The 24,856-nt window shown below is 43.8% G+C and overlaps 1 protein-coding gene and 1 non-coding gene across 9 annotated transcripts in view; both read right to left on the bottom strand.

Annotated features, from left to right (window-relative positions):
- Nucleotides 1-2,989: 2,989 nt before the first annotated feature.
- Nucleotides 2,990-24,856, bottom strand: part of PUM1 (pumilio RNA binding family member 1) — a 121,786-nt gene continuing 99,919 nt past the window's right edge. For 4 of the 8 annotated variants that reach the window (XM_054011562.1, XM_054011565.1, XM_054011566.1 and 1 more), the window contains exons 15-22: nt 20,957-21,224; nt 20,325-20,454; nt 18,959-19,093; nt 17,128-17,265; nt 14,867-14,992; nt 13,291-13,412; nt 11,331-11,523; nt 2,990-4,741 (exon numbers count right to left, since the gene is read on the bottom strand). In XM_054011562.1, the coding sequence (XP_053867537.1) occupies nt 4,610-4,741; nt 11,331-11,523; nt 13,291-13,412; nt 14,867-14,992; nt 17,128-17,265; nt 18,959-19,093; nt 20,325-20,454; nt 20,957-21,224 (1,244 nt within the window). In that variant the 3' untranslated portion in view covers nt 2,990-4,609. The remainder of the gene's footprint in view (nt 4,742-11,330; nt 11,524-13,290; nt 13,413-14,866; nt 14,993-17,127; nt 17,266-18,958; nt 19,094-20,324; nt 20,455-20,956; nt 21,225-24,856) is intronic. The other 4 variants (XM_054011564.1, XM_054011567.1, XM_054011568.1 and 1 more) reach the window with 1 other exon arrangement.
- Nucleotides 10,689-10,766, bottom strand: LOC128827932 (small nucleolar RNA SNORD103/SNORD85). The gene has a single exon (XR_008443120.1). It is a non-coding gene; the product is annotated as a small nucleolar RNA SNORD103/SNORD85 (small nucleolar RNA).

The following is a 24,856-nucleotide window of genomic DNA, read 5'->3' as shown; positions in this document are numbered from 1 at the left end:
TATTTTAATACCTAAAAACTAAACTGGAAAATGTAATTTTGTGACAATGTGGTGCAGAATTCTAAGGAAACACAGTCATTGAAATCCAGGTGCTAAAGGTATTTTTGGCACTGAACTTCCTGGAAGTTTAAGAGCCCAAATACCTTTGAGGATCTGGGCCCTAGACCCCACTGGAGACACTGAGATATGTACTTAAGTCCCTTTTCCTTTAATGAGGCTACTCTTATAGTTGAAGTTAAGCACATGAATAAAAACTTGCGGGAGTACAATCTCCCATGTTCTTTTTAGAACTGAAAACCATGATACATCCAAACATTCATTTCACATGGAACTAGGAAATACTTTGTTAATCATATTGTTCATTCCAATACATGTTAAAACCAAGTGTTTAGTTTAGTAAGGCTATGCTTTAGCACATACGAATGGCCATACTGGGTCCAACCATCTAGCCCTGTATCCTGTCTTCCAACAGTGGCCAATACCAGGTGCCCCAGAGGGAATGAACAGAACAGGTGATCATCAAGGGATCCTTCCCCTGTCACCCATTCCCAGCTTCTGGCAAACAGAGGCTAGGGACACCATTCCTGCCCATCCTGGTTAATAGCCATTGATGGACCTATCCTCCATGAATTTATCTAGTTCTTTTCTTAACCCTGTTATAGTCTTCGCCAAAAATTCCCCGTCTTATTAATCTCTCCTCATACGGCAGCCGTTTCATACTCCTAATCATTTTTGTTCCCCTTTTCTGAACCTTTTCCAATCCTAATATGTTTTTTTTGAGATGGGGCTACCACACCTGCACACAGTATTCAAGGTGTGGGCATACCATGGATTTATAGAGGCAATTTGATATTTTCTGTCTTATTATCTCTCTCTTTCTTAAGGATTCCCAACGTGGTTTGCTTTTTTGACTGCCGCTGCACATTGAGTGGATGTTTTCAGAGAACTATCCACAGTGACTCCAAGATCTCTTTCTTGAGTGGTCACAGCTACTTTAGACCCTCATCATTTTATATGTATAGTTAGGATTATGTTTTCCAACGTGCATTATTTTGCATTTATCAACATTCAATTTCATCTGCCATTTTGTTTCCCAGTCACCCAGTTTTGAGAGATCCTTTTGTAGCTCTTCATAGTCTGCCTGGGACATAACAAACTTGAGTTTTGTATCATTTGCAAATTTTGCCACCTCACTATTTACCCCCTTTTCCTGATCATTTATGAATATGTTAAATAGGACTGGGCCCAGTACAGACCCCTGGGGGACACCACTATTTACCTCTCTCCATTCTGAAAACTGACCATTTATTCCTACCCTTTGTTTCCTATCTTTTAACCAGTTACCAATCCATGAGAGCACCTTCCCTCTTATCCCAGGAAAACTTACTTTGCTTAAGAGCCTTTGGTGAGTGATCTTGTCAAAGGCTTTCTGAAAATCTAAATACACTATGTCTATATGTTTGTTGACCCCCTCAAAGAATTCTAGTAGACTGGGGAGACATGATTTCCCTTTACAAGAGCCATGTTGACTCTTCCCCAACAAATTATGTTCATATATGTGTCTGACAATTTTGTTCTTTATTATAGTTTCAACCAGTTTGCCAGGTACTGAAGTCAGGCTTACTAGCCTGTAATTGCCGGGGTCTCATCTGGAGCCCTTTTAAAAAAATTGGGGTCACATGAGCTATCCTCCAGTCATTTGGTACAGAAGCTGATTTAAATGATAGGTTACAGACTGCAGGTAGTAGTTCTGCAATTTCACATTTGAGTTACTTCAGAACTCTTGGGTGAATCCCATCTGGTCCTGGTGACTTACTACTGTTTGGTTTATCGATTTGTTCCAAAACCTAATGACACCTCAATCTGGGACAGTTCCTCAGATTTGTCACCTAAAAAGAATGGCCCGGATTTGGGAATCTCTCTCACATCTTCAACCGTGAAGACCGATGCAAAGAATTCATTTAGTTTCTCCGCAATGGCCTTCGCGTTCTTGAGTGCGCCTTTAGCATCTTGATCGTCCAGTGGCCCCACTGGTTGTTTAGCTGGCTTCCTGCTTTTGATGTACTTAAAAAAAAAAAAAATTCTATTACTTTTTGAGTCTTTGGCTAGCTGTTCTTCAAATTCTTTTTTGGCCTTGCTAATTGTATGTTTACACTTCGTTTGCCAGAGTTTATGCTCCTTTCCATTTTCCTCATTAGGATTTAACTTCCACTTCTTAAAAGGACACCTTTTTGCCTCTCACTGCTTCTTTTACTTTGTTGTTTAGCCAATGACTCTTGTTTGGTTCTCTCACTATGTTTTTTAATCTGGGGGATACGTTTAAGCTAAGCCTCTGTTATGGGGTCTTTAAAGTTTCCATGCAGCTTGCAGAGATTTCACTTTTGGTGCTGTACGTTTTAATGTCTGTTTAACTAACCTCATTTTTGTGTAGCTCCCCTTTCTGAAATGAAATGCTAGTGTTGGGCCGTTTTCCCCGCCTCAGGGATGTTAAATTTAATTGTATTATGGTCACTATTACCAAGCGGTTCAGCTATATTCACCTCTTGGACCTGATCCTGTGCTCCACTTAAGACTAAATCAAAAATTGCCTCTCCTCTGGTAGGTTCTAGTGCTCCAAGCAGCAGTCATTTAAAGTGTCAAGAAACTTTCTCTCTGCATCCCGTCCTGAGGTGACATGTACCCAGTCAATATGGGGATAGTTGAAATGCCCCCATTATTATTGAGTTTATTTTAATAGCTTCTCTAATGTCCCTGAGCATTTCACAGTCACGATCATCATCCTGGTCAGGTGGTCTGTAACATATCCCTACTAATATATTCTTATTATTCAAGCATGGAATTACTATCCATAGAGATTCCTTACCCAATGCATCATCCTTTAAAAATTGTTTTGAGAGAGTTCCTTAAGACCAGAAAGAAAGAGGCAAAGGCAATAAGAAAGTTTGTCCTGGTGGCACTATATTGAAAATGTTCAAATAAAGCACAAACCCAGATTCCAAAGTTCTGTATTTTTCAAAATAAAGATCACACGTTGTTTAGAGACAATCTACACAAGAGTTACAAAAAATAGTCGCCCAGGCATAAGCATACACAGGTTTGTTAATTATACACATATGGTTACAAGTGTGCTTGCAAAAAAGTTCATTGGAAATATACACAAGGCTCTGTAAATGTACACCGTGTAGTGTTACAATTCTATATTCAAACAAGGAAAATTGACAGTATGTTACATTCACTTACAAGTAGACAAAATGCAAAATACAGTTCATCTTCTGTACAAAAAGGGAAGGTGATTCACACTTTACAAGGTGAAAGGGGACTCTGATTGTAAGGAAAACTAGGGGATTCTGTACTTTTGCACTTTTTTTTACTGTCACAAAATAAGCAAAACATTACTTTTTTAAGATTCAAAAAAACACTATTTTGAACTGAATCATTCTGTATAACATTTAGAAAGGATCGCTACTGTTCGACTAGGTGACAAATAAAACCAAGCATTTTTTTTTTTAAACATTAACTAGGCTGTATAAAGAGAACATTTCCTTCAAAAGAAAAAATTTACTTCTGGTTGAAATTACAATTTACAATATACAACACTATATGCTACGACCATAAAAGGTGTGAATATACACTGAAATGCACAGGTTTTGCTCATTTTTTTCTTACCAAAAAACGGGTTTATGTTGATTCAAACTTCTCCACATTTACATTACAGAGGTTTACAAATGTACAATTGTACAATCAAAAGTATGTTCCACTACTAGGGTACATTATAGATACAGATTAGACATCAAAACAAGAAAATACTACAAATTTTTATATATGTAAAGTCTACACCAAGTATACACTATATATTTATAGAAGCAAGACCAAAGCTGAGTTGGATTTTTTTTCCTCATGCTAAATAATCTAATTTTGTCTTTCAGTGTTAACAGAACAAACTGAGTAGGCAGTAAACAAATACACCCGCCCTTCTTGCTTTAAAAACGTCCTGGGTGCTTATGTTTTCTTTCGAAACTGACTGCTAAGCCACCTTCTTTAGCATGTTATACTCCAAAAACAAAACAGAAAAAGCAATTAAAAAGTTTCAAAAACTTAAAAAATTTCTTAAACTGAAGCTTTAGCAAGTTGAATTTTTTTTAATATTTATAAACAGCGTTAAATGCGGGTTTTGTGCCATTTAACTAAAATTCAAACTTCTTGCTGAGTTTTGAATAAAAGGAGAAAAACAGGTATTTGCAAAAAAGTCACCTGCGAGGCGGATGAATTAAAAACATTTTTTTTTTCTTCAAACCAACCACCCTGAAAGTTTCCACATTTGGAATATAGATACAACAAGTGAACAAAAATGTGGCCTCCCATGTACATTTGATACCTATGTACAAGTATTCTATACACCAGTAAAACAGCAGGGCAATTAGTTAATTAAAAAAAATAATTAGTACATGTTATGCATAATAAAATTAAAGAAATTTACAAAGGCTTATTTTTTGTTTGTATTTTTAGTAGTTTAGCAACCATAAAACATTTTCTAACTGTATATTGGAATATTGTCGGTTGCTGGTTTTAAATGCCTGATGGCCAGTGAGTTTCTCTGAAATTCATTGTCTCAAATGATACCATTTGGTGGTCCACAAATTGGCCCCAAGTCAACCCCATTTTTCATGTAATATTTCTCCAGCTTGGCCAAAATGTGCTTGCCATAGGTGTACTTGCGCAGGGTGGCAATGTGAGGCCGGATCTAGGAGACAAAAAAGTTTATGGAAGCTTAGAAACCAGAACCACATACACATTAGCCCAGAGAGATTTCTGTGCTCCTTCAAGGACACAATCTTAGATCATAATAGTCACCTCCGTTCCCATTCCCCCTCACCCAGCCACAACTCTCCTCCCACTGATCAATTGTGAACATGGAAAAGTTGCATTAGGAAAGTATTTCATGTATTTTAGTGGCCTTTTAATAACGTTAGCAGTTGGAAAGAAGGAAGAGAGCCAGTATTATGCACTCAGCCAGCCTTCTTTGGATCATCTGATCTATGGACGACAGCTTCGAGCCCTATTCCAAGCCCTTACTGGTTTAATTTTCATTTAGAGTCCAGTAACTTAAGTGAAGCAGTGACTTTAGCAAGGGAAAACTAAAAGCAGTTTGGGTAATCGTTATTTTTAGGTGGGCAGTGTCCTGTGTTTAAGGGTAGTTTGATTTAGAGGTGACTGGAAAATGGAAATCCCGTCCCATGAAAAACATTGTATTTTAGAAAAAGTTTGCCTTTTCATGCTGCTTTGGGACAAAAATGTGAAGTTTTTCCTGGCAAGGGATTTCCAGGAAAATCCCATTGCGAGAGATGGGAATTTTTCAGCTTTCTGAAGACAAAGTGAAACCAACAAGAGCCTTCCAGGTGGACTGCTGGCTGCCAAAGCTGGGAGGCTCTCGTCAATTTCACTTCCTGCCTACTGGGAGTTGCTGTTTCGATTTTCCAGATGGAAAATTTCAATTTTGTGGAAGGGGCATTTTCCACTAGAAAATCATTCTGATGGACAATTCCTGCACAGTTCTGATTTGATTTTGAATCTCAGCATTTACGAGGGACTTGTCTTCATGGGGAAACTGACTGGCAGAACTATAACAGTGTAACTCCCCATGGGGACACTATTCTGAGGTAAAAGTCACTTTTATTCTGAAATAGAGCATCCACACAGGGGCCTTGCTGAAGTACATGTAATTATGCCACTGTAGTTCTGCCACTCAACTTCCCTATGTAGACAAGAGAAAAGGACGAGTCATGATAGCAATACATGGGAAAGGTTCACACTGCTTATGTATTTCTTCAACGATGTAACTAGAAGTCAGATTTTAATTTCAAGGTTGAAACTATAGGAATGGTGAGTAAATAATTTGAAAATTAATGCATAAATATATTCTCCCTCTCCTCCCTGGGAAAGAAAAATACATTATTGTTGCATTTCCCTAAGGTAGGAAATCCCCAATCCACCCTCTCTTCCTTTAATTCAGGCACTAGTTGATTTGAGCCCATTTAACCTGAAGAATCCAATAAATCTGTCTTGCAAATATCACAAACCTTTATGCCTTTCCCCTCCTCACCCTAATATCCAAAGCAGGTTCAACTGGATAATTTGAAAACTGGCTCTAGAAAACATGCTAACTCTGCAATGGTATTTCTTTTTGTCATATTCCTCAACGGCCTGCACCCGTGATACTTTTCTGAGTTTTCACCATCAAATCTGGTGATTGTATATGGTTTAATGTTTTGGCCATTTTCTTGTTTGTTGAAATTAATTTATTGTTTTTTTATTATAATGGCATCACATCAATAAACTGGCTGTAGAAAACTGCCATTAAAACAATCTACAAGTAAAGTCCATTATTCTGAATGAGCTCAGTAGAAGATAGATTACATTTTAAAAAGCCATGTTAATACGCCCACGACATAGTTACACAGAAACCTAATTAGCTGCTTATTCTGATCAAAGGAAAGGAACTGGCTTGACAGAAGGAAGCATAAGGTACTAACAACCCCCACCCCACCCCCCAGTGACGGCATAGCTATCGCAGAATTATATGCTGGTATAAACCACCACCTCCAGAATAAAATTACATTACACCTCTACCCAGATATAACGCTGTCCTCGGGAGCCAAAAAAATCTTACCACACTAGAGGTGAAACTGCATTATATCGAACTTGCTTTGATCCGCCAGAGCGCACAGCCGCGCTCCCCCTCCCCCCAGAGCACTGCTTTACTGCGTTATATCCGGATTCGTGTTATATTGGGTCGCGTTATATCGGGGTAGAGGTGTATTCCAGATTACTCCCTCCATCTTGGAGGTAGATAATTAAGCCCTGTTCAGAATTTTAGCCTTTGCTTGTAGATTTTTTTATTCCACCATAACTATACCAGTTAACTTCCCCAAGCTGACAAGCCCACACACGGTGGTGTACAAATTACATACATGCTCCTTTCATTTTAAAGGAACACTGGCTGGTCAAATGACCTAATGTCTAGCATCAATTCTCAAAGGAGTGTAAAGGAATTCAATTTCATTAGGATTTGGTACCCGACTCCTTAGGCTCCACTGAAAATCCCAGCATTTAGATTTTACATTCCCATGTTGGCAGCTCTCATAATATTATTAGTCTAGCTATAATTGGTGTTTTTCATATAGCCCCAGGCCCTGGAGTTGTGTGATTGTATGAAAATCTCAGATTTAGGGGGAGTTTTTTAAAACAAGTTTCTATCCCTTATGGCTGAAGAGAAAAGCTTGAAAAAAAGAATTACCATTTCCGTATTGGTGTTCTTCGAGAAGTGTTGCTCATGTCTATTCCACAATAGGTGTGCATGCTCGCCACGTGCATCAGTGCCGGAAGTTTCCCCCCAGCAGTACCCATAGGGGAGCGCCCCAGCGACTCCTGGAGTGGCGTCTCCATGGTGCAGTATAAGGGGAACTGCGCGCTCCCCCCACCCTGAGTTCCTTCCTGCCAGACAACTCCAACAGAAGGAAGGAGGGTGGGATGTGGAATAGACATGAGCAACACATCTCGAAGAACACCAGTTACGGAAAAGGTAATTGTCTTTTCTTCCTCGAGTGATTGCTCGTGTGTATTCCACAGCAGATGATTCCAAGCTATATCTGTTGGAGGTGGGAGGAGTTCACAAATTCTCGGGACGGAGTACAGCCCTGCCGAACCTGGCGTCCTACGATCACATAGTGCAAGGTGAACGTGTGAACTGAAGACCACGTGGCAGCCCCACAAATGTCCTGAATGGGGACATGGGCTAAAAAGGCAGCTGACGAGGCATGTGCCCAAGTTGAGTGCGCCCTCACAATAGGTGGCGGAGGGATTCCCGCCAGGTCACAACAGGTACGAGGTGATCCAGTTGGAGAGGCGCTGAGTGGAGATCGTCCGACCTCTCACGTCCTCGGCCAAGGTGATGAACAGTTGCGAGGACTTTCTGAATGGCCAGAGCCAGTCTCACATCCAGCGTGGAGACGGAGCTCCTCACTGGACACGTGGGGCTTGGGGCAGAGGACCGGCAGAAAAATGTCCTGACCCATGTGAAAGGCAGAGACCACCTTTGGGAGGAATGAAGGGTGTGGGTAGAGCTGGACCGTATCCTTATGAAACACCATGTATGGGGTCTCGGAGGTCAGGGCCCTGAGCTCCGAGACCCACCTGGCCGACATGACCGCAACCAGGAAGGCACCTTCCACGAGAGGTGTGACAAGAAGCACGTGGCTAGCGGTTCAAACGGGGGCCCTGTGAGATGGGCCAACACCAGGTTTAGGTCCCACTGTGGGCCTAAAATATGGGAAGAGACGATCCACCCCGTAAGGAATCAGCCAGTCATAGCATGGGCCCTGCATTGGCGGGTGGAAGGCCGATATGGCCGCCAGGTGCACCTTGACTGACGAGGGTGCCAGGCCCTGGGCTCTAAGGTGGAGGAGGTAGTGCAGAATAAGCTGGATCGGAGCGGCCACTGGGGAAACGCCCTGCTCGTCCACCCATCTGAAAAACCGAGATCACTTTGCCAAGTAGGCTCGGCGTGTGGAGGGCCGCCTGCTTTCTAGGAGGATGTGTTGAAACCCTTCTGAGCACGTCCTTTCCTCCCTACCTAACCATTGAGCAGCCACGCTGTGAGGTGGAGTGCCGCTAGGTTGGCATGGAGGAGGCGGCCCTGGCCCTGGGAGAGCAGGTCCGGGCGCGATGGCAACAGCCACGGCGGGGCGACCACCGGGCCCGTGAGGGTCCTGTACCAATGCTGCCATGCCGGGGCAATCAGAAGGACCCGGGCCTTGTCCATCTTTATCTTTTCCAGGACCTTGCCAATCAGTGGGAACAGGGGAAAGGCAAAGAGGAACTGGCCTGACCAGGACAGGAGGAAGGCATCGGAGATAGCGCCCCGTCCCAGGAGCAGAACCCGGGACAGCAATGGTTCTGCTGAGTTGTGAACAGGTCCACCTGGGGAGTTCCCCCACTCGAAGAAGTCTGTGCACCACCTCTGGGTGGAGAGACCACTCGTGCTGAGAGAAGTCCCTGCTCAAGCGATCCGCCTGCGCATTCCGGGCGCCCGGTAGGTGGTAGGCCTGTAGGCAGATGTCGTGGGCTATACCAAAAATCCCACAATCTGAGGGCTTCATGGCAGAGGGCAGAAGATCAGGCCCCGCCTTGCCTGTTGATGTAGAACATTGAGGCCGTGTTGTCCGTGAGGACCCTGACCACTCGGCCCTCCAGGAGCGAGCGGAAGGCCATGCATGTCAGCCGTGCCGCCCTGAGCTCCTTGACATTTATCCACAGACCTTTGGTCTGAACATTTCCCACATGGACCCCCCATCCCAGGTCCGACACATCGGACACCAGTTCCAGCGGCGGGGCCCTTCCCCTGAACGGGACCCCTTGGAACATGTTTCTCGGGGAGGACCATCACCGTAGGGAGGCGATCACTGGTTCGGGTACCGTGAGGACTTTGTCCATCCTGCCCCTGGCCTGGGAGAACTCCGAAGCCAACCAGAGCTGCAGGGGCCTCATCCTGAGTCTGGAGTGACGGACCACGTACAGTGCCTGGTGCCGACTCGGAGCGGCATGCCGGAGCCGGGGTCAGCGCCGACTCCATCAGAATAGCCCGGAGCCTAATGTCCCTTTCTCTCTTGGTCCGAGAGAAAACGACTTGCAAATCTTGCAGCGATCGCGGAGATGAGTTTCCCCCGAACAGCTCAGACAGTCCGCGTGTGGATCACTCATGGCACAGATCGCCTACAAGTGTCGCACGACTTAAAACCCGGGGCGCAGGGCATGCCCCGCCCCAGGCGCGCTAACTAAACTAAACAACGAACTAACTACAGGTACCGTACACCGAACGAACAAGCAATTTTGGGGACGGAGCTACAGCAAAGCTGGAGCAGAGTGGTTCCGAAGCACCTTCACTGGCGGCAAGAAGGAACTGAGGGTGGAGGGAGCACGCAGCGCCCCTTATACCGCATCATGGAGACACCACTCTAGGGGTCATTGGGGCGCTCCCCTATGGGTACTGCTAGGGGAAAAACTTCCGGCACCGGTGCACGTGGTGAGCACGCACACCTATTGTAGAATACACATGAGCAATCACTCGAAGAACACAACTGCTAAAGGGTCTAAAAAACAGAAAGCAAATAAAAAGCCCAAAATAATTATTTTTAAAAACTCATTATTTTGAAATCAAGGTTGGTAGCATTGCAATATTTAAGACAAAAATTGTTTCCTTTTTAAAACAAAAACACATAATCTTGCAACCTTTGTAAACTCGAACCCTGCAACAGTGTACTAATGCCTGAGAATCTGAAACAGATTCAAAACTGACAAACAGAAGTGACTAATGTGTTAACTCACCAGGCTCAGAAAAATGCGGAAAGCAAACAGTGCAACTAAAGATAGGAAGCAAAATTCAGTTTTTAATTGTATTAATCTAAGATGTTCTTAAATTTGTTTAAAAGTAATCTGACACTAGCTTTTTTAAAGCAGTGTATTCTGCATACGCCAAATGGATGAAGCCTGTACACTCCATACCGTAAGTTACATTAAGTTTTTAAAGAAAGTCTCTTTAAAGTGCTGCTGTAATGCTTCAGTATGAAATGACAAACATAGTGACTGTCCTTAGAATTCCTGGTAACAGCTCTGGACTCAGCGGTTTCTAGAAGTCTGGCTCAGAGTACACGGTGAGGTTCTCATTATTGAACAGCGTTCTCAGTGAGGGCAAGTGTGTCATCATTGCCAGACCTTTGAACCGTACCTGAATTTCAACACGTCTAGCTGGCTTTGTTACAGCCCAAATTGCATCAGCACTTTTGTTATAAATCCCCATGTTCACATGTATGTAAGTAGGTCAGAAAAGACTGGTAAAGACGCTGGATGAGTTTTACCTCCACGTGTGTAAATGGTGTCCCTGCTAGGAGGGATAAAGCAATGGCAGTCCTTGTGAGGAGACAAGTATCAGTCACTCTACAGAGACAGATATATGCTTGAGTCGCCAACTTTCAAGGAATATTTTGAGGATCTCAGGCCTGCCTCCCAACTCTCATGATTTTTGAAAGTGCCAGGATCAGAGCCATGCACAGCTCACTAAATATCAGCTTTATCAGGAGGAATGTCTCATTCTTACTGCTAGAGATTAATGAATTTGTATTAGAGTGTAACACTAGGAAAACTCAATGCTTGACAACCTGACTGATAGGTTGCTCTCGGAAGATCCACCCACTTAGATCTTTGTGCTACACACTCCAAAATCTACGAGGATTCCAAAGCACAAAGCCCATTGTTAGCAACTGGTGGCAGCTGCTTACCTTGTGCATGACAATCTTCCGTTGAGCTGGTTCTGCCACATCAATCATTTTCTGTACCACGTAGTTGGCATACTGATCTTTCATCATGGTGTATAAGGCGCTGTGAGGGCCGTCGTTCATAGTGCACACCTCATCAATCAGCATGGCCCGCTCCGTGCGGGAGGCATGAGTAACACACTTCTCCACAACGTTGCTGCAACACAAGAAGGTGGTAGTATGTCACCCCACAACATCCAGACTTAGCTTTCTAGCCAACCCCAGAGGGATGATTTTGGGTCTCTAACCAAGAACGGCCATTAGGAAAGCCAGGAAGTGCTGGTATGGAAATTCAGCAGCATCACATTTTGGATTCTTGACCAAAGAACTTTTGGTTTCGATTTCAGGACAAAGCTCAAACGGATCACACAGACTAATATTTAAACGTTCATCCACGTAACTTTGATCTGGAAAACTCACAAGAACAAGGAGTGGGGCAAGATTTCCAGGACTTCCCGGGTTGGGCTGAGATGCATACATCCAAGAGCAGTCTGTCTAGAACTGCTCTTTCACATCCTGAGCAAAACTAGGAAGCATAGAAGCACATGCAAAAATGGACAGCATTTACTGCCCTATTTCAAACCTTGCATTTGATAAGAGATTTGAGCAAAGGATCAACTCAGGTCTTATTTCATCCAAATTAACTTGTGCATCCCTAGTCTGAAAGCCTATAGTGTAAGATTTTAAGTGTAGGTCTATCTTATACCACATCCATCACAGTGATATCTGAGTTGTCCTTAACGTGTCTCTCTCAGCATTGTATTTCAACCTGAAAGAAGATCCCGGGTTAGAACAGGGAAATGCAAGATAACTAAGGGAGGGATTTGATATCTTAGCATGGGTGAACACCTTCCATAATTACTCTGTGGTTTGATAGAAAGGCACATGACTGCTATTGCCTGGCATTTCTGGAAGTCCAAGTTTAAAATATATGACATAGGAAAAGTGAAAAGGGTTTGCTGGTCTCAACTTCTGTTCTAGAGGATCTGGGTTTACAGCACAAAATCACTAAGTGATTTGCCACAACTCACGCGCACTGCACAGGGGAGACAATGAACTGATTAACACTCTGCATGGGAGATGGTTAGTACACAACCGTAAGGCAAGCCAGGGAGGAAGCAATTTGGAATAACTGTGTTAAGATACCTCCCTGGCACCTGACCACACTTTACCCAACGCTTGCCAATACAACATCTGTTAGCGTTACGAAGTACCATTTAATCATTCACAAAGGGGTGAAAGTAAATCTTATAGAAGCTCAGATGCTACATATTTAAGAGGCTAGAAACAGGCACTAGAGGATTCCGCAAATGCAGCCTGTTGGTTAGAGCAGATAATTGGGACTCAAGACCCCTAGGTTTTATTCCCCACTCATAGTCTGATGTCTGGCATGACATGTAACCTCCAGGTGCCTCAGTTTCCCCACGTGTAAGACGGTTATAAATGCAAACTTTCCTCACAAAGGGCTGAGAGGCTTAATTAGTGTATGCAAAGCAACGAGTGAAAAGTGTTATAAGGCAGGGAAGAATTTCTATAATAAAATAGCCAACTCCTGGGGACCAGCCAGGCAGTCTAGTGGCAGTGAAATGCTCTAGGCTGCTGTTCAAGTGAGCCCCCAGCAAGCCAATCCAGGTGCAGCGTTAAGAGACTTGAAAGGAGCTGTGTTCTACTCTTCTTGGTTAAACATGGGAGCTTGAAATAGGTAACGCTTGGACATTCTCCTCCTTTCTATAAACGGATAGCCACCTAACTGGGGCCAAATGCTTTTTAAATTTCCCCATTCACGTATAGCTGATTTTTAAGCAGAGAACTATACATTATACAGTACTGTCATTATACTGCTACTGCTATCTTCTGGCATGCTGGTACATCTAGGAAAAACAGTGTTTTTATAGGATTTAGATTTTACTAAGCAAATGCAAACCTGGCAAATTTATGTTGACTCAACACGAGCACGTTGCCTCTAATTTCTGCTACGATCTTGCTTTTGTCCTCAGGCCGACCATGTTCTAATACATGCTGGATAACATAGTTCCCATATTGATCCTGTAACAAAACGTATAGAAACCATTAACACTAAACCAGTTCCCTGTGCTAATAAATTTTGTAAACTTTAGTTTAACTACACACTAATTAGCCCATAATTAACTTAAATGATATAATCAATATTTCTACTGCTAGAGAAGGTCACATTCTAAAATTTTAATATGATGTAAAACACTAACTCTGTGCCAATTATAATCCAAAATAATTGGTTCTTGAGCATGAAGCATGTTGATGATACTAACTGCTTACGGAAAGAAACCACTTCAAATGTCCTCAGCCTCCAAGTTCTAGAATCCTGAAACACCTACACTAGAATGCTCACAGTTCACAGAGCCAATCCCCTATCCTCCCTTCACATCCCTTCTTGAGACACTCCACCCCGCTCCCAGTACCGTAACACCCAATGAGAATGGCTAGGTGTGTGGCCTGCCAGTCAGTCAGTCAATCATTTCTTTTCTTCACTTTTCAAAAGGCTAAAAAGCTTTGATGCTTCCAATGTGTACACAGAAGGTCTATCTACACAACAGCTGGGAGGGTGCTCCCCAGCCTGGGTTGCGAGACATGCACTTGCTCTGCACGTGGCTTTGGCAGGCAGCATGGATAGTGGCTCAGACTAGTCCCCTGAGTACAAATACACCTGACCCCCTAGGTCCGTACTCAGGAGGCTAGCCTGAACTGCTGTCCATGGTGCCACAGGTACACTGCTATTTTAGCAAGCTAGCACGTCTGTCTACGCATGTGGAGAACCACTCTTCCACATACTGTCTAGACCAGTGGCTCTCAACCTTTCCAGACTACTGCACCCCTTTCAAGAGTCTGATTTATCTTGAGTACCCCCAAGTTTCATCTCCCTTAAAAACTACTTGCTTACAAAATCAGACATAAAATACAGAAGTGTCACAGCACACTAGTACTGAACAATTGCTCACTTTCTAATTTTTACCATATAGTTATAAAATAAATCTAGTTCAAGATCAACCTTGTACTTACATTGCAGTGTATAGTATATGGAGCAGTATATACAAGTCACTGTATGCAATTTTAGTTTGTACTGACTTCGCTCGTGCTCTTTATGTAGCCTGTTGTAAAATTAGGCAAATCTCTAGATGAGTTGATGGACCCCATGGAAGAGTGCCGTGTATCCCCAGGGGTACGTGTATCCCTGGTTGAGAACCACTGGGTCTAGACATACCCTTAGATTAAAATACTTGCAATCTTGGGTTCCTTTTATGCTGCCACCTGTATCTTCTCCATCCTCCCCTGGTTGTGGGCTACACCCCATTACATCCTGTCCCTAGTTAGAGACTGTCAGCTCCCCGAGGAAGGGACTGTCCTTGCTGTACGTCTGCACAGCACCGGCCATGCCAGAGCTCCAAATCCAGGAACTTCCGTAATACAGAGCGGTGACTAGAACAGGCCGTGCAGCAACCTCCCTCCCAGCTCCTGCCCGCTACCTGCACAAGTTGCTCGGTGTGTTGATGAAGCTCCTCCAAGATGGGAAGAGTTTGCTCAGGCAGACAATGCTCGAGGATCCGCTGAATCACACGACAGCCGTATGGATGTGTAGACAATGCAAACACCTGCATTCGACAGACACGAGTCAGCACAGAAAACACTTCCATTAGTCCCACTTTTTGAAGCTTAAACATTCTTTATAATTGAACAGAGACGTGATGGTAAAAATAGCACCATCTTATTCCCGGAATCTGTTCCACATATGTAACCAAAATTATGACTGAATGATTCCTAGCGCTCAGGAGTCTTCTGAGTCCCACTTTATTGCTCTATCTACCAGGCCACACTGGGTAAGTAGTAAGGCTCCATTTATGTCAGAGAATCCATGACTTCCAGAGACCTCCATGACATTTTCTGCTTCAGCCCCAGGGTTCCTGCGAGGGGCGAAAGCCTCCTGAGGCTCCCCCCCGCCCCTTATAGGGTTCCAGCGACAGGTGACAGCCTCTGAGCCCCCCCCACAGAGTTCCAGCAACACCACAGCTTTGCACCACTGGCTTGCTGGGTGGCCTTGGGCAAGCCACATCTGTGCCTCAGTTTCCCCTTTTGTAAAATGGGGATAATGATATTAACCTTCCTTGTAAAGCACTTTACAAGAGCTGGGTGTTGTTATTACAGAGACTGTTTTATAACTTTCTGCTTTGGCTGTATGGATACTTTATGTTGGTTATCAACTATAGTTACATGCCAAAAATTATGTAAGAATTCGCTTAAAGAGGCGACAAGTAAAAAAGCTTAGTGGAGGGCGAAGTTCATTCTGTCCTTCAATCAGAACTGAGGACACATAATAAAATACACTGATAATTGCATTTCCTCAACTCTCAGGGTTTATTTTCTTACCTTACCATTTCATTGTAGGGGTACCAGGTGTCAAAGAATCTTCTCCCTTCCCAAAGTATGAGAATGGATTGGGAAGAACTCACCTCCCTACTCATTCTAGCACTCCTGCTCAACTTGTTACTTAAAAGCAAAATATTTTCTTCAGCCGTTTAAAACCAATTAACACAAAGTCGCTACTCTATCGGAGCCTAATGGACTATAAACATTTTAATAAAAAGCTTCTTCTGAGTTGAACAAGCAACACAAAAACCTCTTCAAAGGCAGTTACATTCGGAGATGATCTTGAGGTGCTAGGTTTACTCTTTTAGTATAAAGTCCAGATGGATCTAGCTCACTTCACAAGATGAAAGAGGATTTTTTTAACTGCCAATGTCTGGGATCTGAGTTTCTAGCTATACTCTTTCTGACTTTTAGATTGCCTCCTGCATTGATAACTCCATTGGAAGAGTTAGAACTTAACTGGCTAGCTTGCTAAGGGACATGGCCAGCTAGAAGCTTGCTTGCTGTCCTATAGCTGACTGGCTTTGCAATGCTAATGGTAATAAGCAAACTGGGTGTGTTAGTAAAGAAAGATGCAACTTGAAAACATCCATAGAGCAGACTCAAGGTATAAGGTGGGTTTTTTAACCGTTGCTTTTCTGACCCTAAGTGTGCTTTAAAATGTCAGCGAAATTGTGACTGAAAGATTCCTAGCATCAAAACAAAAACTCCCTTTCAGGCTGGGATTTCATCCTTCAGCTTCAATTCAAAGCCAATTATGGCAGCAGAGTTGGAGACACTTAAAATAGGGATTTTATAATGAAACGGTCAAGATAACTGAACTACAATAGCACAAATAAAGACTGCTACATAATTCAATGGTTATTCATAAGTATACTAGCCAGGAGTTCCAAGACTGGAATAGGGGAGAAATGACTCTCTCTCTCTCTCTCTCTGGTGGTAAATTAAACTTCCTGGCCCACAACTGGACCCCTGGGAAAGCTTGATCAAAACAAATGTCATGATGAAAATGTATTAGTCCAGCCACAAAGCACACTCATCATCCTAACTATGAAGACTGATGGAAACGCACTAATTGTTCACCCACCAAAAAAAATATGACTAGTTCCAGGGAAATAGATTTTTGCAAGGTTGCTCTATGTGATAGATCTGCAGGCAAAAGGACAATGCTTGTGACTGACGAGGTGTCCAGCCATATTTTATTGCTAAATTCTTCCCAAAGGTGTTTGCAGGAAACAAAACGTTAAAGCTGAAAACCCAAAGCTCTGAGTGAGTTATAGAGTCTAAGCTTCTGTTCAAAGTGATACTAAATAACACAAATAATGAGGCTCAACATTTTATTTCTAGCTTCTCAAGAACTTACCTGCCCCTTAAATGCATCAATGATAAATTGCAGGGACTGAGGCTGTACACACTCAATACACTTCTGCACCACGTGATTACCATTCTGGTCTTTCACACACTTCAGTACATGGCCGTCTAACTCCCGCACCATCTCATTCTATTGGGAAGAAAGACAGATACAAACAGAAAGCACCCCCGGAGTTCATAGCTGACAAATATCCATGCGGAATCTTCATTAACAACAAAACAAAACAAAAACCACACACACACAAAAACCAACCCTAAGGACATCCACGCTAACTCTAAAGTTTAAAAGTCCTCCATGAAGAACTTAGTTGTGTCTCATCACTACTGCAATGAAAGATTTCAGAGTAGCAGCCGTGTTAGTCTGTATCCGCAAAAAGAACAGGAGTACTTGTGGCACCTTAGAGACTAACACATTTATTAGAGCATAAGCTTTTGTGGGCTACAGCATATGCATCCGAAGAAGTGGGCTGTAGCCCACGAAAGCTTATGCTCTAATAAATGTGTTAGTCTCTAAGGTGTCACAAGTACTCCTGTTCTTTTTACTACAATGAATGTTTTCCAATAGCTGATGATGCGGTGATGATGCTATGTAGTAAGCTTACTGTGCTACAAAGGTAACTAATAAAAAGCCATTTATGATTACAAAGTTAGGTGAAGCAGTTGTCTAGCTAAGGAACAACTGACAAGCATTCTGTCTCAAACATCCATATGTACTGCAGTTAGAATTCATATGAATAATACAGAATGCACAGAACTTACATTCAAAAAATCTGAAGTGAAACTACATGAGAAATACTTTAGTCATCAATGAAATGCAGCCATCTCTGGATAATTATTCAGAGCACAACAATAGCACAGGACAAAGTGAGTGGAACTTAGGTAAGATTCATCTAATTATAATAGGTGTTTAGGCGACAGTGGAGCTAACAGCTCCACTCTTGTAAAACACGGTATGGAATCTATAAAAACAAAGAATTGTCAGGATTTCACTTTTACAACTGATCCAAACGATGCCACTTTCAGGATCAGAGAACCCCTTCACACCATCCTGGGACACTAATTCAGCAAAGACCCAGACCGACTGCAACTTCTCTTGGGCCCACACCACGATTTCTTGCAGCACAACTACCCTTCCCTATTGCTGTGCTGAAGAAATAGCTCAGGCCAGACCCGAAGGGAATATACTTCTAAATTAAAAACTGAAATGGGCTTTAATAAGCCAATGAGAGCTCCTTAAATTGTGATTCCCCAAAATCTTTGGAGCTGGATCACGCACTGCATTGCTCATTTTAAATATTGACATTGTTCATGAAATCCTGGATGAGAAAATGGGACCTTTGCCAGCCTGTTCGCAGCAGGATCTAGGCCATTTCCCATGTGTGTCTAACACTTGGTCTCTCTGGCTAATGTCTTGGAAGGAATAAAGAATTCCTCCCAAATACGCAACAGTGCGTTGTGTAAATAGCTGAAGTTGAAAGGCAGGATTCTGACCCCCTACATTAATGCAGCAAGGTCCTACTGAGTGCTAAAAGGCAACCCCTTGGGAACTGTTTGCTTGGAGGGATTTAAATAGAAGTCTGCCAATTCACTATCAACCTCCCCACGTGCCACATTACAACTAGAAATTGTTTCACTCCTTGTCTGCAATGGATCCACAGAATGTCACACACTTATCATGCATGTGAAACATCACATATATACCACAAACCAAATCAAAGGAAAATCACTGACAGACAAAAACAATGCAACAAGCGTATAATAATTCAAGTACCAAACAGCCAGAAACATTCAACATCAAGAAGAAAGTTAAAATGGAAACTTACAATTACCTGCTGGTCTGGGGGGATAAATTCAAGAGCCTTCTGGATAACTCTACAGCCGTACATCTGCAAAGCCAGGGACAGAACGTGCCCACGGATCCGTTCTGCCAAGGCCAGCTTCTGATCAAGGCTGCCAAACTAGAAAGGAGGACAGACACTGTTGTTCTAACATGCACAAACCCTTGGACTAGACTGGGAGAGGAGGGGCAGTAAGCAGGTTGTAATGTTAAAGTCTCTGGTTTCGCATCTCAAAGCTCAGGCGAGCATGCTGAGTCCTTGAAAGAACTGCATGCTCTCTGGGCGTGTATCAACAAAACGGGGAGGGGACGGTGTGTCACACATGCCTGATGCATTCAACGGAAGTCAAGTGGCAAAGGTACTGTACCTACCACATTCAGACACATAGCAGCTGATTAACCCAGTGACACTGAAAAGGTTCTGGAAAGACCATGCATTCCATGATCCTGGAAGCAAGTCCAAGTGACTTGGGAGAAATGGAGATTCCAGGAAGGAGAGGTGGGATAATTTATTCAGCTTTGCTGCTTCGGAGAACCTCTACTTCAACAACAGTGGGATTAAAAACACGACTTGCAGACTAGCTGAGTGATGTGTTGCAGATACAGTAGGAAGGAACTCCCACAACATTTTCTGCCTTAGCCTGTGATAACGTCCCATGTCCCAGAGGTGCATGTGCTTGGAAAAAAGAAGTGAGAGTATGGGTGACCTATTAGGAGCCTAAAGGACTTACCACCCAAATCCTAATGAAATTCAACGAGAGCTGGGCCCTTTACCCTCTTAGACCCCTTTGAAAATCCCAAACTCAATTTGCTTTCTGATTTAAAGAAAATGCTCTCTCCGAATTATGTTGTATATTAGAGAGACAAGATGGGTGAGGTAATATCTTTTACTGACCCAACTTCTGTTGGTGAGCGAGACAAGCTTTTAAACTACACAGAGCTCTTACTCTTTCCTCCTAACCACAACCAAGAAGGAAGCAAACCAGCTTTGTTAAGATGCAGTTCACTTTATTCCTAAATATGTGGAGTATGGACAGTTCGGAAGTGCCAACATGTGCCTTTGGAAACAGAGGCAAGTGACGGCCCTATAGAGGATCTAAGCGCCTCCGGATGGAAGAATTTTTAAAGAAAGATCTCTGACATTGGGTGCATCCTAAAGGCAAAAAAAGTACTCTTCAGAAGCTTTTAAGAGCCCCAGGCCTGAGTCACCCCAGCAGGGAGAATTTAGCAGCCCATCAGTGCTGAACAATCTCCTACCCATGTGGTGGCAGGGTCTTTACAGAGCTACCCTCCAGCACCCCAGATGAGTTCCTGTCGGACAGGGACTAGCAAAGAAGGGAATGAAAACTCACTTCAAAGAACTTCTGTATGACGTAATTGCCAAACACATCGACCATCAACTGGTAAGCGGCCTGCAGGATTTCATTGAACACAAGCTGGCGCTCCGCAGGGGTGGCACGCTCCAGTTTCAGCTGGATGAACCTGAGGAACAGGATTGGTGGGATGTTGTAATTCAAAGGGCTATTGGCGCATATTCCCTCACTGTACTTGTTCGACTCAAAAACCATTCCAAAGCCCCGTGTTGCTCAAAATAAACCGAGTTCTATTCAGTGCCTATTTGACACTCTAGGTGATGGTGCAAGCATAAATATCCCAAGAATCTCCCCGTTGCACAGCAAAGCACATCATGACGCAGGGTTACTGGTTACTTCCTGCTCGGACAGCCCTTTGACCACGGGGAGCATGAAGTGATGCTGGCACAGCAAGCAGGTTAACTATGTAATGAGAATGCTCCTATTTATACACAAAGCACTTGGGAGCAAACACTGGTGGCAGAGCATCTACAAAAAGCAATTTGGTTGGGCGGTTTCCGCTCCTGTGTAGCACCTCCTTGCTTTTGGACTTCGGATGTCCACTGCACACCGAGCTGATCAAGAAGGGGCTGTCCTAAAAGGGTCATATTGTGTATTGTTTTTAATCCCACCTGGATCCATGCTGATCCTGGGAAAACTCCATGATGTGCCCGGCAATCTCCCTGAGCTGCAGGTTAGGGTACCGGTTATTGCGGAAGTCTTCGAGCAGCCTGCTTCGGCCAGAGGGCATGACGTCAGACATCCCGTAGCGCAGGCGAGAGGAGGGGAACAGTGTGCTGCTGGGGCTGAAGAGGCTAGAGGCACTGCTTGCGCTGCGGTACTTGGCTTCAGCTCCAGGGGCAGCGGAGATGTAGCGGCCGCTACCATTTGTGAGCCCTCCTGTGGGTCACAAAAAGGAGGATGTTTCAAAAGCTGAAGGTGAGCAGCTGAACGCCTGGGCTCCAAACAGAGACGGGAGCTCTGTGTACCACTATTTCTATGCTATTCCTAGTCCAGCTAACCTGGTTTTGCAGGCAACTGTTCTGGAAGACAGACTGGGCAAACTGTCCCAGAAAACAGTTTAGCTAGGACTGTGTTTGAGCATGGTTCTTTAACCCGGCCCTTTTGTATTTAAGCAGAACCGCCTATAGATTTCAATGGGGAGTTTGGCTTAAAACGGAGAAGGCCTTTGGTTCCTATGACTGTTTAAAGGAGTCTACAAATCTGGCATGCTGCCAGTTCCAGGTCTTTCCCATCTACCACAATACAACTGTCCACATCCCTTTCTGACTCGCCTAGCCCATCCAGGGCCCGCCCTGTACTTTAAAGTCCCTTTTAAGGACTACACAGTGTAGCAATATGTACAAGTGTGAAAGGATATCATCTGCATTTCCACTAGTGGCAGCCCTTGCTAACGCAATAGGAATTTAGCAGCTTTTAAAGTTGCAAGAGTGGGGCCCATCTTGGACTGTCTCCCCCAGGGTGAGGCAGGCCGCCAAAGCCACTTTTACAACTTTAAAGGGATCCTCAGATGCATTAGAAGTGTTTCCGATACATCGGCTCCCAAGTCCCCCTGTCAACTTGTGTGGTTTTTCAATCATAATTTCCTAATTTTCCCAATGTTTTTCTCTCCTCTATTGCCGTGTGAAACGACCCACTCAAAATAAACCATACAAGAAAACAGTGAAATTCAACACAATGAGCTGCCAAGTGCACAAAAGAAACAATTATTTATTTTCCACTACTGTCTTTCAGTTAGTGATTTTACCTCTTATTGGTTAACGGGCGCCCTACTGTCCCTTCAATACACGTTTCACTGGGAAACCTCGGTGAGCAAATATAAAGACTGAAAAGGTTTTAAGCTTTCAAAAACACCCCCCGAATGATCATCTCTCTGTTAGGAGACGTGGGGAAGAGTTTAGGATTCATCCTACGTTTAGGGGATGCACAGGTGGATGGAAAGTGACTTAAAACCCCCCAAACACCGTTTCTTTATCCAGAACTAATTTCTCACAAAGTTCCATCAACTGTTACAAACTCGCTCAGTCCTGTTGCCCACTCAGCTTCGCTGAAGACTTTCCCCCTTTATATACAGCAGTGTTGTCTCTCAACCCTTGATACCAGAAACTTGCGTGCTGCCTTCCTAAACTGGGGACCAGTCGTTGAGAAACACTGATATACAGGACCCAGCCTCCCTCTAGTGGACAGCTGTTGCAATTCATCTTGAGGAACAAGATTTTACTATGTGGTTCAGAGAAGGACAGTCTTATCCAAGTGGAACCCAGTCTGCGAGGCCAGTATGGGGGCAGAGAGGAGCACAGTGCCCCAAAATCCAATAAGGCACCTCTGACAGGGAGGTGGAGGAGAAAGAAGGCGAGTGATGCATACATCTGTAGGCCTGCCCACCTGAAAAGCATGCCTCCTTTTGCCAAGCTTGCAGCTGCCAGTGCCGGGAACAAAATTAACTGCGCTTTCCCATGGCAGTTAGTGAAGAGGTTCCCTGATAGGAAGCATCCCATGGGAGTCAAGTGACTGAAAATGGTCTCATTGAGTTCCCACTCCCCTGGGAAGAATCTCGATTGTTCAGCTTCTTCTGGATGCAAGGGGCATATATGAAAATGCACCATCCTGCACACCCCAAGAGAGAGAGAAGAGCTCTCTGCCAGTGGTGTGGCTCTCACTTTCTATGTGCACTGTGGCTAGCTGAGCAGGAATTCTGGGAGCAAGTGAGCCGATGGCAAGTCCAGGAAATGTATGCTTTACCAGTACTCCCTCCCAAACTAGTTCCTATGTAGGTCATTTTCCATCTGAAGTGGCATCTGATGAATACATATGATGGGAAGGTCTGATAGCTACTTCTCAGAGAGAGACTTGCAATAGGGACCCTTGGTGATTTTCATACTGAGCTGGGAAGCCCTAAGCTCTTCTTCATTGTATCGCTCTGGACATTCCAATTATCCAATTAGACATCCCAAAGTCAAAGCCCACCTCAAACTGAGTCTGTGCATACTGCCATAATCACCAAGTTCTGAAGCCTGGTGGGTTCTGGGGTCAGAAGGGATCAGTGTGAATTTTTGAAAACTGTCTTTAGAACAGACCGCTATGATGTGGCCCATCCTGAAATGGGCACTCACATGTATGATAGCCTACGATGGAATCAATGAGCTCTTCTCTCCGCTCATAATGAAACCAACCTGGAGCAGGGCGCAGGTGGTTACTTCTTATGCAATGGGAATTTATCAGGAGATTGTCTATGGCAGGGGTCGGCAACCCTTCAGAAGTGGTGTGCAGAGTCTTCATTTATTCACTCTAATTTAAGGTTTCGCGTGCCAGTCATACATTTTAACTTTTTTAGGTCTCTTTCTATAAACTATAATATATAACTAAATTATTGTTGTATGTAAAGTAAACAAGGTTTTTAAAATGTTTAAGAAGCTTCATTTAAAATTAAATTAAAATGCAGAGCCCCCCAGACCGGTGGCCAGGACCCGGGCAGTGTAAGCGCCACTGAAAATCAGCTGGCGTGCCGCCTTTGGCACATATGCCATAGGTTGCCTACCCCTGGTCTAAGGAATGGCAGAATTACACTCCCTGAGGTGTGCTAAGAGACCAGAATCACCATTGTCTTTGTGAAGACTTAGTGCTGATGGCCTGAATGGCATAACTCCAAAATGGTAATGCCACTGTGGTGAGCCATAACAACTATTGTTACTCTCTCTCTGGTACAGTTATTCAGAGGTAGAGGTCTTACACACAGGCCTCGCCCCTAATTTTGAATCATAAGGGTTAATGTTTTTATCTGAAAGTCTTATTCTTGTGTTGGAGAGGTTGAGAAAGGGCAAACCAGTCACAAAGCCTCACATCTTTTTAGAGACTAAAACTAAGCCATGAATTAAAAACCTTTACTTTGAAGAGGGACAAGGAAAATTGCTTTGACATGCTGTTCCTGAACAGAGGTAACTGCAATTGTTGATCTTTTCAAAGGGCTCAACAAGACAAGTGGGATTTGAAGACTGTATGGGAGAGGGGTTCTCCGATAACAGTAAGCAGCCCTAGATTGTGCGGGTAACACTGCAGCCCATTTGATTTGATTTCTGGAGCTCAGAAAAAGACCAGACTTTGACATCTCTCAGCCTTCTTTCTAGGCTGGTGCATAACTGGGAGGGCAAGGTCTCGTTGTCGCGGTTGTTGCTGAAGCACGGTTGGATGTGATATTGCAGATTCCTACTGACAAAGTAACTTCTGGTGCAGGTGTAGTGTGAAAGGGCTTACTGGTCGGACTTGTGGAACATAATCCAGTATATGAAGGGCAAAAATCCCCCAGAAGGGATCTAGAGAGTCCCTGGAGGAACCGAGGTGGCATTATCTTGGTCTATTCTGAAGACCCTTGAAAAGCTTTGCAAGTGGCTCTCCAGAAAGACTGAAGCAATCCAATGGAGCTCGTATCAGACTGTCTTTGGAGGTGGCATCTGCATCCAGTGTCCTAAGCACATGTTACTGTAAGCCAGAATTACACAACAGGGAAGGTGAAC

The sequence above is a fragment of the Malaclemys terrapin genome, chromosome 22 (genome assembly GCF_027887155.1).
Source record: "Malaclemys terrapin pileata isolate rMalTer1 chromosome 22, rMalTer1.hap1, whole genome shotgun sequence".
NCBI lineage: Eukaryota > Metazoa > Chordata > Testudines > Emydidae > Malaclemys > Malaclemys terrapin.
Note: the sequence above shows the minus strand (reverse complement) of the source record. Positions and strands in the feature narration are given on the sequence as shown.